Raw genomic sequence first — 13,075 nt, 5'->3', positions numbered from 1 at the left:
CATCTAGTGGTATTTTTAAAAGTGCATAGATATATATGTCCCAATGATATAAAATACAGCCTAGTCGCTGAAAAAATTAACTGCTCTTGTTTATCTTTGTAGAAAATCACGAGAGTTTAATTTTCTCATATTAATATGTTATATTTTGTATAATAATAAATCAGATACAGGAGGTTAGCTGTGTTAGTCTAAAGTCAGGCAGAAGGCAGGATAGAGATGCACCTTATAGACTAACTGAATGAGCGACACACAAGCTGTGATAAGGGAGAGCTCACTTACGCATATGATGAAGCAAATCCTTGTTCATGAAAGCTTGTGCATCTCTGATTCAGTTAGTTCATGGGTATCAAACTCATCCCAGGCCATCCCAGACTCATCTGAACTGCAGGGGCTCCTCCTGGGCTAGATCCCTGGGCACTGCAATGGGATCCTGTTCAGGTGGCAGTGTGGGGCCAGGGCTTTGGGCCAGGCAGCAGTGTGGGTCTGGGGGCAGGTTGTGGTGTGGGGCTGCATTTGGGCATCAGCATGGGTGCGGAGACCCGGAGGCTTGTGGCAGTGGCAGCCTGCAAGTGGGTGACAGCCCAGAGCTTGGGAGCTGCCACTGGTGGCAATGTCCATTGGGGTCCTGAGATCCCTTTCTGCAGCAAGCAATGCCCCCCAACTTCTAGTAGTTCACAGGACTACTGGCAAGCCAGATGAAATGGTTCTGCTTGCCAGACCAACCCCATAGGCCATATGTTTAACACACCTGAATTAGTCTATAAGGTGCATTTCTACTTTGCTTTCTGCTCAATCAGTTGCTTAGAGCTTTTGAGTATCATTAGTATAAGTTTCAGAGTTCAAAAATCAAAATTTGCTTAGATTTCACAGATGTTTGACAATCAGGAAAAGATTTTAAAAATTTAAAGATAATCAGAAAATGTAATGATAATTATTTGCATTAGTCCTGATTATCTTTAAATTTTGAAAATCAAATAACCATTTTTAACAAATTTATTGAAAAATGAACATCAAATAGAATGCACTTTCAGTATCTATGAAGTGTACACCTCAGCAAAGCAAGAACAAAAAGAAAATAAACTTTAACTACACCCCTCAGTTTTAAGGCATGAAACTATTAAACCACTTAAAATTCAGCATTTGTCCAGAAGTCTTTCTTGTTCTTGGCTCTGTCTTTTGGCATCTATAAAAGGTCCTCTGTTCCAGTTTGTTGTTTATTTAACTGGCTTTTCTTCAACTGATTTGACTTCAGATGAGACTATTTTGCCATCCACCAACTCTTCAACAATTGTCTTAATCACTTGAGTTTTATATGGTTCTAAAAATAAAATATTGACAGTAATCTCCATCAAGATATTAAAAGAAAAAGTCACATAAAGTAAAAATTCTGATCCTATAAAATAAATATAGGATGTTAAGCCTTATGACACTGTAAACTTTCCTGGGAAATGCTTTATATGTTTAAGAACTTCAGTTGTATTTTTGGCTGCTCTATGGGTGTTTGCAAAGTTACTTACCAACATGAAAAAGGTGTCAAAACACTAACCCCAGTAGCAGTATTGATTAAAATCTGCCATTTTATTTATTCTGAATTATGAATTCTTTTCCAATATCTTAACTCAGTCCTTTGGACTTCTGAATGTCTCCTTTGGACCTAAATGGGATTTGAAGGTGCTTGTATCTCACCAGGATCTTTCAGAATTTTGTTGTGGTTGAATGCTAACACAGTATAAGGAACAAAGTCCTGATTCAGTGTCCCTTGAGGTTAATAAGAATTTTTGGTCCTTAACCAGTTTGTATGGTTATAAAAAAATCTTTTGTTACCATGAGCTCAAAGTTTGTTTACAGCATGGGGAAATTGATTGATTTTACAATGTGCATTATTACATCCATGTAATACCAGCTTACACCAGAAGAAAAAAAAGGAATGTATATAATTACCTTTGATTTGAACTCTTGATTCTTGGTGTCCATAACCTCCAGATCCAAAACCACTGTTAAAAATAATCAATACTCATTAGTTACAGTACTGCTAGAATTCTAGGAGATCAGAATCCTGGTTTCAAAACTAAGTTTGTTGTCTCTTTCTGGAAACAGCATGGCAGGTGACAATGTCTATTTTGTAATCATTAGAACTACTAGTACACTTTGAGAGCTGTTGGATAGTTTTTTTGTGCTATGTAAAAAGGTAAATAATGGATTTCACCAAAATGTGTTTAATGAGAATAAACAAGCAATTGTTTATATTATGATGGTGTGTTTTATTGTGTTATGCATATCAAACTTTTAGCTGGCTTCTTATTGTTAACTGGTAAAAATTAATACTTTTATGATAAATTCCTTTTTAGTGTGGCCATTTTCAAATATTTGAAGCTGCACATTAAATAAAGTTCTATAACATTTGCAGATGCTGAGACAGAACAAGGAATTGATCCAGTATTTTAAATTCACTTACACTGTTTAGAAATGTATGAAAAGGCTGAGTTCTATATTTGTTGCATTAGTGCTTTAGATCACACAGCAGAGCATTGCAAATATTTTTATTTCTTAAGATCATTTAAGGAAAAAAATGTGCAATGGGAAAAAAATAATCTTTTAGTAGATATTATTTTGACACACAAGGCCCAGAATTTTTAAATGTTCATTGACCTTAGTTCAAATTGAAATCAGTTGGAATTGAGGGAATTATTATTCATATTCTTGGAAGATCAGGTTTCTGGTGCTGGTAGGGTAACCCCCCCCCTCCTTTTAGAAACTAAAAGGGTCGTATTTTAACAGTGGGCTCAGGTCTTCAAAGTGCTCCTCAGTGTTGCAAGTTATTGAAAGCCTCCCACTTCCATGGATGTTGTTGGGAATTATAGTTTTTTAGCACTGTAAGAATGTGTCTACACGAGATGCTTTACTGTGCAGTAGACTAATCTACACAGTAAAGCGTCCCCGTCTACACATGCACACCATTTACTGTGCAGTAAATTAGTCTACTGTGCAGTGAGCTATTACTTGTAAATACAGGTAGTAAACTAACTGCACAGTAGATACTGTGCAGTAGCACATGGGTAGATGCTGACTGGGAACAAATGTATTCCCTGTCATCCCCAACACTAGGGGCCACAGAAGACAGGGAACTCCTCTGGTCCTGGTGCTACTCAGCTCTTGGCTCCTCACAGGAGCTGGGAGCCGAACAGCGCCAGGATGGGATAGCTCTCTGCCCCCCACCTATCCCAGTGCTGCTTAGCTTCTGGCTTGAGCCAAGCAGCATTGGGACTGGGGAGCTCTGTGCTTCTCTGCACATCCAGGGGCTGGCTGGGAGCTGTCCTGCTTCTGGTGGAGAGCCATGCACCATCAGGCTGGGCTGGATCCATGCCACCAGATGGGGCTCCCAGCAGTGCAGCCAGGAGCCGTGGGAGTTGCATGTGATTGCGCCAGACCAGGCCAGGTGAGCTCTGTGACTCTACTTCCAGCTCCCGGCTACAGTGCTGGGAGTCCCAAGTGAAGGCACAAAGTCAGCCTTGCCTGATTGCACACAGTTCCCTGTGGTTCCTGGCACTTCAGCCAGGGGACTCTGTCTGCGCTGGCCATGAATGCCCCAAGAGCCCACCACCTGCTGCTGCTGCTGCTGCCACTAGTGGCAGGGGCTGTATGCCATGGGGGGTGTGCGGGGGGACCCACACACACACTTCACCATACCCACATCCCCTCATTCCCCCCACACGCACACATCACCCTCACTGCTGGCATCAGCAGTAGCAGCAGGTGGCAGGCCCTTGGGGCTGCTCATGGTCTGTGGCAGGCAGAGCCTCTCAGCTGGAGTGCCAAGAGCTGTGGGGAGCCATGAACCATCAGGCTAGACTTGCTCAATACCTCCATGTCGGACTCCTGGCACTCCAGCTGGGAACCACATGTGGAGGCACAGAGCCTGCCTTGCCTGGCCTAAATGCATGTGGCTCCTGGCTGCAGTGCTGGGAGCTCCATATGGTGGGATGGAGCTGGACTTACCCAGCCTGGCTTGATGGTGCACGGCTCCCAGCTGCAGGGCTGGGAGCCCCATCTGGTGGCACAGAGCCAGCCTGGCCTGGCTTGATTACACAAGGCTCCCCACTGGAGTGCCAGGAGCAGCATACTTTTGGCCCGGACTGGTTCCATGCCTCCACATGGGGCTCCCAGCATTCCAGTGGGGAGCCGCACATGGAGGCACAGAAATGGCTTAGCCCAATGGCATGTGGCTTCTGGATACAGTGCTGGGATCCCCATCTGGTGGCACAGAGCTAGCCTGCCAATGCCCAATGGTGTGTGGCTCCTAGATGTAGTGCTGGGATCTGCATGTAGTAGCATGGAACTGGCCTGACCTGATCATGTGTGGGTCCTGCAGCTCCTGCAGTGCCAGGAGTTGTGGGGAGCCTCACGCAATTGGGCAGGGCCAGCTCTGTGCCGCCACGTAGGTTTCCCGGCACTCTAGCTGGGAGCCACAGGTGGAGACACAGAGATGCCCTGGACCAATGGCATGCTGTTCCTGCAGTCCCTGGGTAGAGTCCCACGAGCTGCATGTGTGGCACAGAGAGGGGCGATCACCCACTGCTCCCCCACTTTCCCCCAACTTTCTCCAAACAGGAGTCTCTGGGGCCTTTACCTTAAGTTTGACTCTCACAGGGAAGGAGGGCTGGGAAACAACCACAGGGTCACCAGGTAGAAGCCTCTGCTTGGCAGAAGCTTTGTCTCCAGCATTCCCTACCTTGGGGCTGGGGCAGGGCAGGTTAGGCCAGGCTCGGATGGGGGTTGGTTGCTTAGCAGCCAGAGCCAGAGCTGCTGCTGCAGCCCGCACCTCCTGCAGTTGGCACCTCTGAAAGCCTGCACCTCCCACTGGCTTTCAGAGGGGCAGCTGTGGGCCAGTAATAATTGTCTTTTGGAGGGGCTCTATGGGCCAGATAGAATGGCCAGATGGGCCAAATCTGGCCCACAAGCCATATGTTGCCTGCCCTTGCTCTATAGCAGGGGTGGGCAAAAATCGGCCTGTGGAACAGATTTGGCCCATGGAGAGGCTTTGTCCGGCTCACGGCTGGTCCCTTGGTCCCACCTGGCCCAGGCGCCACCCAGGTGTGGCATGTCCTGCTGCCCCCTGGGGAGCAGCAGGTGTGGTGCGGCTCTGCAGCTGGACTGCCTTTCTAGGCAGCCTAGGCAGTGGCGGCTCCTTTTGGCTGCCACCACCGCCGGCCCCAGCCCCATGGTACCAGCGGGGACCCACGCACATAGCCCTGACACAGCATGCCCTGTGCCTGCTCTGGACTCACCTGCCCAGGCTCAGCAGTGGTAGCTGCCTGGCAGAAACTGTTGTTCAGCACGAGGGAAATGCAGCCTCTTCCCCTTGCTGCTGCGAGGCAGTTCTTGGTACAGCTGCCTGGATCCTGCACCATGCCAGGCTGCCCTGCGTCACCACTGCCCAGGTTGCCCTGTAGCTACTGTGCACTGTCACTGCTGCTGCACTGGATAGCCTACAGGCAGTGGTGACAGCAGGGCAGCCCAGCACAGTGTGGGCTTTGGGCAGCTGCACCAAGAACTGCCCGACAGTGGTGAGGGGGAGGGGCCACTTTTCCTCTGTGCGGAGCAATAGTTTCTGCCCACTGCCGCTGCTGCTGCTGAGCCTGGACAGGTGAGTCCAGAGCAGGTGTGAAGCACACCAGGTCAGAGCTATGCACATGGGTCCCCACTGGTACCACCGGTACCGGTGGGATGGGGCTGTATGCTGTTGGCAGGTTCCAAGCTGTTGTGGGGTGGGGGTGGGGATGAGTGTTGACTGGCTCACAGGGGCATGTGCGGGGGGCTCCCATGCACACCCCACCATACACTCAAAACCTCCCCCACAAACCACACCCTTCCCAACACACAATCACACACCCCACAAACAATGCACCCACTCACACCCCCCACAAATTCCACACCCCTCACACACACACCTGTGTGCCTCTGGGGGGAGCCCCACTCACTGGTACACACACACACACACACACACACCCCCCACAATACCCCCCCACACAAACACTCCATACCTACCCACACAAACCTCCCATACCCACGCACCTACCCACATCCACACATACTCCCACATGCAACATACACGCACATCCACACATACACACAACCACAGCCCCCCACAAACCCCATACCCCCTACCCCTTCACACCTCCTACAATATACAAGAGTAAGACTTCATTTTGAGCTAGTATGCGATCACCTCTATATACACAATGCAAACACACACAAATCAGGGCAAAACTATTTCTAAAAAATAAAATTTAAATATGTTATTGTGGAGGTTTGATTTTTAGTATATAATTTGGTTGTTTTTTTTCCGGTTTCAATATGGCAAACCCCCTTCCCAAAAGGAGTTATTCCAGGGGCAAGAGGAGGGACTTCTGATGGCAAAGGTCAGAGGTTAGGGGGTAGGATTTCTGGTCCCAAGATGGTTACCAGGGAGCAGGGTGCTTGTCAAGATCCAGGGCCAGGGCCACTCTTACGGCCCTCGACAGCACACCAAAACTCGTTAAGGGGCCCTCCAACCAAAATAATTGCCTGCCCCTGCTCTATAGCATTAATAGCACATGTAGATGCACCCTAATGGACTGTTTAGCATGTTACAAGATTTCTCTTTATAGGAACAGAACCTGTAATAAAGGTATGGTAATATTTATTATTTATGGTGCTCCACTTTTCAAGATGCATTCATATAATTTTGTTTGCTTACCCTCCTTCTCCATCTAGCAGGCGCTTGTAGGTTTCAATCTCCATCTCTAAACGTATTTTGATGCCCAGGAGCTGTTCATATTCAGCATTCTGACACTCCATTTCAGACCTGATCTGCTGTAATTGTTCCTCCAGATTGCTAATATGCAGCTGTCTTTGTGAAAGCTGAGCACTGTAATTTTCTTCAGTTCTTGCCAGGGTGCCTTCAAGGGAGCATTTCTATTAGTGAATAAAAATGACATGTTATTGATGAAGATTAAATGCTCCATTGAGTATCAAATGAAGGTTAAAGTTAGTTAAGCCCAAGATGTAGAATAAATGTTTTCATCTAGTTATGACACTTAATCAGACTCCAAAATACATTATCTTGACTGACTATTAGTTTACAAATGTTTCTTCATAGTTTTCTCTTCTTTCTTATCTCACTTTATCCCTATATGCTTTTCCCATTTGATTGATATGCACTGTGCCAGAAAAATCCTACTGACATAAATTAAAGTTGCAGGAAGGAATGAGGGTGGCAAGGAATGAGGGTGACATCTTGTAACATAATGTCTCCTTTGAGTTGGTTGATATCAATTTTATGAATTATTTTGGACAGTGTTTGAAATAAATTAGTTTATTTTAATTTCCATACACTCAGAGCCATTATTTCCCATTTTTACAGGCATTAGTACTTCATTTAGGAGTTAAGTTTGCCTGGGGGGGTGTTAAATACAGTTGAATTGTGAAAACAGAAGTTATTATATTTTAAATGCAAGATGTCTTTATTTAATAAAGCACTAATCAGCAAAGCTGTTTTGTGCATTATAACAGTTTTTTATAAAAATAAAAATGTCATGCACCTGCTTCCTGAAATGACACCTGTTACAAACCTGGGCCATAACTGTTTGTAGCTCAATCTCCAGTCCTTGGATAGTGCGTTTCATTTCAGTTAACTCATTCGTGGCTGAGCTTACTGCCCCAGCATCATCATAGATCTGTTTCTGCAGTGGTTGACTCTGGAAAATTCATAAACAATAAAGTGAATACAGTGTGATACAACAAATCCTTGGGTTTGAATATGCAATAAGAAGATTTGACATCTTTCACATTTTTACCATTTTATTAAACTGTTCTTCAGCCTCTCTACGATTCTGTTCAGCCAGGGATTCGTACTGTGCTCTCATGTCATTCAGAAGTTTAGTCAGATCAATTCCTGGAGCAGCATTAATTTCTACATTCACATCACCTGTGGAAGTACTTTTCAGGGATTTCATTTCCTGGTTAAAGAATAGTCAAGTATAATTAATTAATTGATTAATTAATTCTGATTTTTAAATTGACTACAATTAAAGAAGAAACAGGGAGAAATTAAACCACTTTACATTATTTATTGTTTTGACAATGGTTCATAAAACGAGTCAAATTTTAAATAATTTGCTTCTTTTAGACAAAAGATGCTGGAAGGTCCTAAACCTTAATTTACTGATTGCTACTATAACTATGTCAAGCGCTATTACATAACAATGCAAGCATCCCTATCTAGAGGTTACATTACTGTAATGACCTGATCCAAATCCCATCAAAGTCAATAGAAAGACTCCATATCAACACAAATGAGAGTTGGACTGCAATTGGTATTTGCATAAGGAAAGCAAAGCTTTTACCTCCTCATGGCTCTTCTTAAGATACACCAGCTCCTCAGTCAGACTTTCAAGCTGTGCTTCCAGGTTGGATTTAGCAATAGTCAGGTCATCTAGGACTCTCCGCAAACCATTGCTATCGGCTTCAACACTTCGATGCAGGAACAGCTCATTTTCATACCTTAAAAATATTAAGAATATGAGAAAACAAAGAAGGGGAGAAAAAGGAAGAAAAGGCATTTTTTCCAGGCAAGAAAACATAATGTGAAAGTGTTTTAATTATTTCAACACTAGTGTATATGTTTCAGTAGAGAAGGTATGAAAATAATCCATTTGTTATTTATTGTACAGAATATGATTTTATCTTTCTACTATCCAACTGTCCATCAGGAATAGTGGTGGGGGTATGGAGTGCCACCACCCCATGCCACCACCATCTCCCGGGGGGGGGGGGGGGGGAGCTTGCCCCGCCATCCCCTTTGTCTCCCCTCTGTCTCCCTTGGCAAGCACCCCATGCTCCTGCCGCTTGCAGGGAACAGGTCCAGGTTGGGGGGAAGGTGAAGCCAGCAGTGCTGGCCTCACCCCCCCGCTCCATTGCCGCAACCTGCAGGGAGCAGGGCTGGGGGCAGGGGGCAAGGCCAGTGTTGCTGGCCCCCCTCCTTCCCCCACTCTGCCGTGCTGCTGCTGTCTCCTGTCCAGAATGCTCTCGGAGCACGCTGTTTGGGACAGACAGACTAAGGCTTTTATAATATTAAAATAATTTTTTGTGGTCGGCAAAAGTTACCAACGTTTTTTAAATGAGAATATAGCTATAGTGAAAATTATAGTTGTATATGTGGCTTTAATGTTGTACTCTTGATTCTGGGGACAGTTCTTCAGATTTTTTTTGTCAAGCCAAAAAAATTATAGGGAAAGTGCTTTGAACACCATGTGGTGCCTTTAGCAGAAATCACTGTGGAATTCTTAAGCACAGAGGCAACAATATGGCCTGAAGTTGTTACTAAACCATCATTACCAAAAATGTTTGCTATTTAACTTACTTCAGTCTGAAGTCTTCAGCAGCAAGCTGGGAATTATCAATCTGTAAGACTATGCTGGCATTGCCAATAGTTGCAGATATGATCTAGATAGAAAGGTTTGTAGAGAATGAGACAATACATGCATGAAAACTATGCAAAATATCCTTTTTGGTTAATTTGGAGACAAAACTGGGCAAATTCAGGGTCTAAAATTGTTGTTTGTATATTGCATGAGCATAAAGGAAGATATGATTTCTTCTTTAAATGAAATATTTCATTGCTAGTTTAACAAATGATTTTTCATATGCAGACATTAAGAATCAGAACATGCCCAACTGTAGAGCAGAAACTATTATGATTATCTTAATTTAAATTGCATAACATGATTATACCTCATAAACAGGGCATATGCATGTGTATAAATCAGTTGGTAGATTGATACACATAAAAGTGAAATGTTTTAAGTATTCTTTAAAGAAAATAGCAAACATTCACATACGTTGAGTAAAATTCTTCACTTAATAATAACATATACTCTGTTTGTTATGAGTTACAACTTAACATGATGTAGTATAAGTGTGTAAAGTTCATAACATTGAAAATGATAGAAATTATGATTACCTGGTTCCTAAGATCTTCAATTATTTGGTAATATTTACTGTAATCACGGGTTAATTCAGCAGCAGCAGGACCATGTTTCTCATACCACTGATGGATTTTGTATTCAAGATCAGCATTTGCCTCTTCCAGAGCATGCACCTTGTCAAGGTAGTTAGCTAAGCGATCGTTAAGATTCTGCATGGTTTCCTTTTCACCACCAGAAAGAAGGTTGCTATCAGGTCCACCAAAGCCCCCACCAAAGCCAGTACCCAAGCCCCCAAATGAACTACTACACAATGTACCTCCATAGCTTCCTCCAGCTGAGATGCTACCGAAACCACCACCATAGCCACCACTGAAGCCACCACCTGCTCCCCTGGTTAAGCCAGTGCTGAATCCTGGATGAGAGCCCCCACCAAAACCACATACACTACCAGTATCAAAGCTTCCTCCTGTGCCAGTCATTTTAACTGATCCTCCACCACAGGCAGGAGAGGAAATCCACCTGGATCCACTAGAAAGCCAAACAGACATAGTATCAGTCACAGACAATGCTGCAAGTCACCAAAATTTAGCAATGGAGACCCAGTACTGAGAATGCTCCGAAGCCAAGCAGTTTCCTTTGCCTTTTTATGTAAAATTATTAGGGTGTTTCCTTCTAAGTTCCTCCTACCCATGGCAAAAAGTTTTTACCAGCTCAGCATAATTGTAGCCATAATTGGATAATTTTTCCTAATTAGCATCGAACTTAGCCATGTCCATTTGTGTAGAGAGGTTGGTGCCTGAGGATGTTTGTTATGCCAAGAATAGAGCAGGGTGGAACAAAATTAAAGTTACATTACTACATTTTAATCTTAGATGAGTAAGTCTTTTTCTTCTTCCAGACCTCAGGCATAACTCTCATGAAATCAAAGAAGATTGAGCAAATTTTAAGGTGATGTATATTGTTCTCCTTACAAAACTAAACTTTGTCTCAAATACAGTAATAAAAAAGTTTTTGTGCTTATATTATTGCTTCATTTGCATGCACAATTTCCCTTCTTGATTGTTGTTCAGATATGATTATATTTGTTGCTTCATAACCATTCTAAATACAGATTGCCTCACAACTTTCAGTCAATTTAGGGGCCAATTAAGGCCATATATAGTTTTTCAAGCGTGCCTTTATTAATAAACATAACATCCTCACCATGTAATTAGTGATTTTAATTTTAGAATGCCTTCTTGCAACATCTTTAGCTGTATCAATATTCTTAAAAAACATTAATGTATACATTCATTTGAAGGAGAGCAAAGGTTGGAGACTGTTTGCCCTGCAAGGAAACCAGTCCTTCCCGGACTTGCATCAGGAAGCTGGGAGGTGGCAGGGAGGAAGAGGCTGTTCTGGAGTGAGTGCCAGTTCCAGATGAGCTGATGGAGCTCAGCATGAAGAAGCCCTGAGCCAGAGAGAGACGTTGGGAAACTCAGAGACATGGCGAATGCCTAGGGGGCGGGGCAAAGTGAAAAAAAACCCCAACACACCGGAGCTGGGGAAAGGAGGGTGTGAGGAGGCATGCCCTGGAGGGGAAAAGAATGGTGTGGAGGAGAACACTGAAGGCAGGCAAGGACAGCCAGGAAGCAGGCTTCTGAAGAGTCCCTGGGAGCAGGGGGACAAAACTGAGAAGAGCCTAAGGGCTGCATCTGCGGCTAGAGACCAGGAGAAACACCCAGGTTGAGTAAGAAACACACCAGAGGCTAGCCAGGAAGAGTGGCAGGCAGGTGTCAACGAGTGGGAACTGAACAATGAATAGCAGCTTTGTTTTAAGTATAAGAAAAGCCACAGGTAGCCACCTTCGGGAACTTGCTCCACCAGCTCTAGCCCCTCCTAATGCACCAGAACAGAGGCATGCACCTGGCCCTCTCCACTGACAGCCGCCTGGCTATGCCCCTTCCACTCGAGCAAGGAGTTTGGAAAAGCCTCAGACTTCAGTCCTTTCCCTTTGGCAGTGGCTGGCAGGCTGGGAGATATGCTCCAGCACCCCTCCTCCCCTGGCTTCTGGCCTGAGCCACTGCAGGCATGTGGCTACATTTCCTGAATCAAAAGTGAATGTTTGTTTACCTACTTCTCAGTTTAATCTCTGCTTCTCAGTTTAGACTAACCTGCAAAGACTGAATTGATTCAGCCTTGGGCTTTTATGTGTTTGTACTTAGCCCATGGGCTTCGGTGGACTAAATAAATCTACCATAGGATAGTACTGCCCAACACAGGTACTATTCTACAGTGGAGTTACTTCGCTGCAGAATAATATTTGTGTTGAGCGGTATGGCAGAATTAATTAGTTTACTCCAGCCTAACAGCACGGTTTATGTAGACAGAGACGCTTTACTGCAAAGCTAATTAGGTAACCCCCCAGTAAGTATTTCATAAAGATGCACCCATAGTTGAAGGTTTTGTAGGGGTTCGTGCTGAGAGAAATGTATATGTTATTTGAAAATTAGGTCTTTATATTGAAAAACTGCAGAAAATGAATTATTGAAATCTGGAGAACACTTAGGAGAATAGTTTTAGGTATCTCTACACATTTGTAATTCATATTCTAATGATGGCAGTAGGATGCATAAGGAAAATTTTGCTATCCAGAGTTAATTTAATACCCCACGATAAGAAGATAATAATATAATGCATGTTCATTCATTCTTTAACTGGGAAGATGATTTTCACCACTTTTTCCTCTGTCAATATGTGAATTATTATGAAAATTATAATTAAAATATTATAAAATTATAAAACAAGCCTCTTTGAAACCAACAAAATATAATAATTTGTCTTTTTTACCATATAAAACAAACACCAGTCATCTCATGACTGTTTTTTAGAATAATACCACTACATTTTATATGAAAGATCTCAGTCTAAATTTAGGGAAGTCCTAACAATATCCAGTTCTTTGAACTGCAGGAGGGTAAAGACTTTTCCATTAGATGCAGATATCAGCCAGTTGGATACCTGAGAGAGAAGATGAAAAATAGCTTACAGCTGTGTGATATTTAAGCCATACTTAAGCTCCTTCCCACATTTCTCCTTAAAAATAAGCATTCGTTTCTTGGGTACAAGGC

At 43.7% G+C, this 13,075-nt stretch overlaps 1 protein-coding gene across 1 annotated transcript; it reads right to left on the bottom strand.

Moving 5' to 3' along the window:
• Positions 1 to 1,214: 1,214 nt before the first annotated feature.
• LOC102378366 (keratin, type I cytoskeletal 24) lies at positions 1,215 to 10,513 on the bottom strand. The gene is made up of 8 exons (XM_025202933.1): positions 10,001 to 10,513; positions 9,401 to 9,483; positions 8,385 to 8,541; positions 7,836 to 7,997; positions 7,611 to 7,736; positions 6,737 to 6,954; positions 1,942 to 1,994; positions 1,215 to 1,318 (listed from the first exon to the last, which is right to left on the bottom strand). The coding sequence occupies exons 1-8, from the start codon at positions 10,511 to 10,513 to the stop codon at positions 1,215 to 1,217; spliced, it is 1,416 nt and encodes a 471-aa protein (XP_025058718.1).
• Positions 10,514 to 13,075: the final 2,562 nt, after the last annotated feature.

The sequence above is a fragment of the Alligator sinensis genome, unplaced genomic scaffold (genome assembly GCF_000455745.1).
Source record: "Alligator sinensis unplaced genomic scaffold, ASM45574v1 scaffold886_1, whole genome shotgun sequence".
Lineage (NCBI taxonomy): Eukaryota > Metazoa > Chordata > Crocodylia > Alligatoridae > Alligator > Alligator sinensis.
The sequence above is the reverse complement of the archived record's forward strand: the minus strand, read 5'-3'. Positions and strand labels throughout refer to the sequence as shown.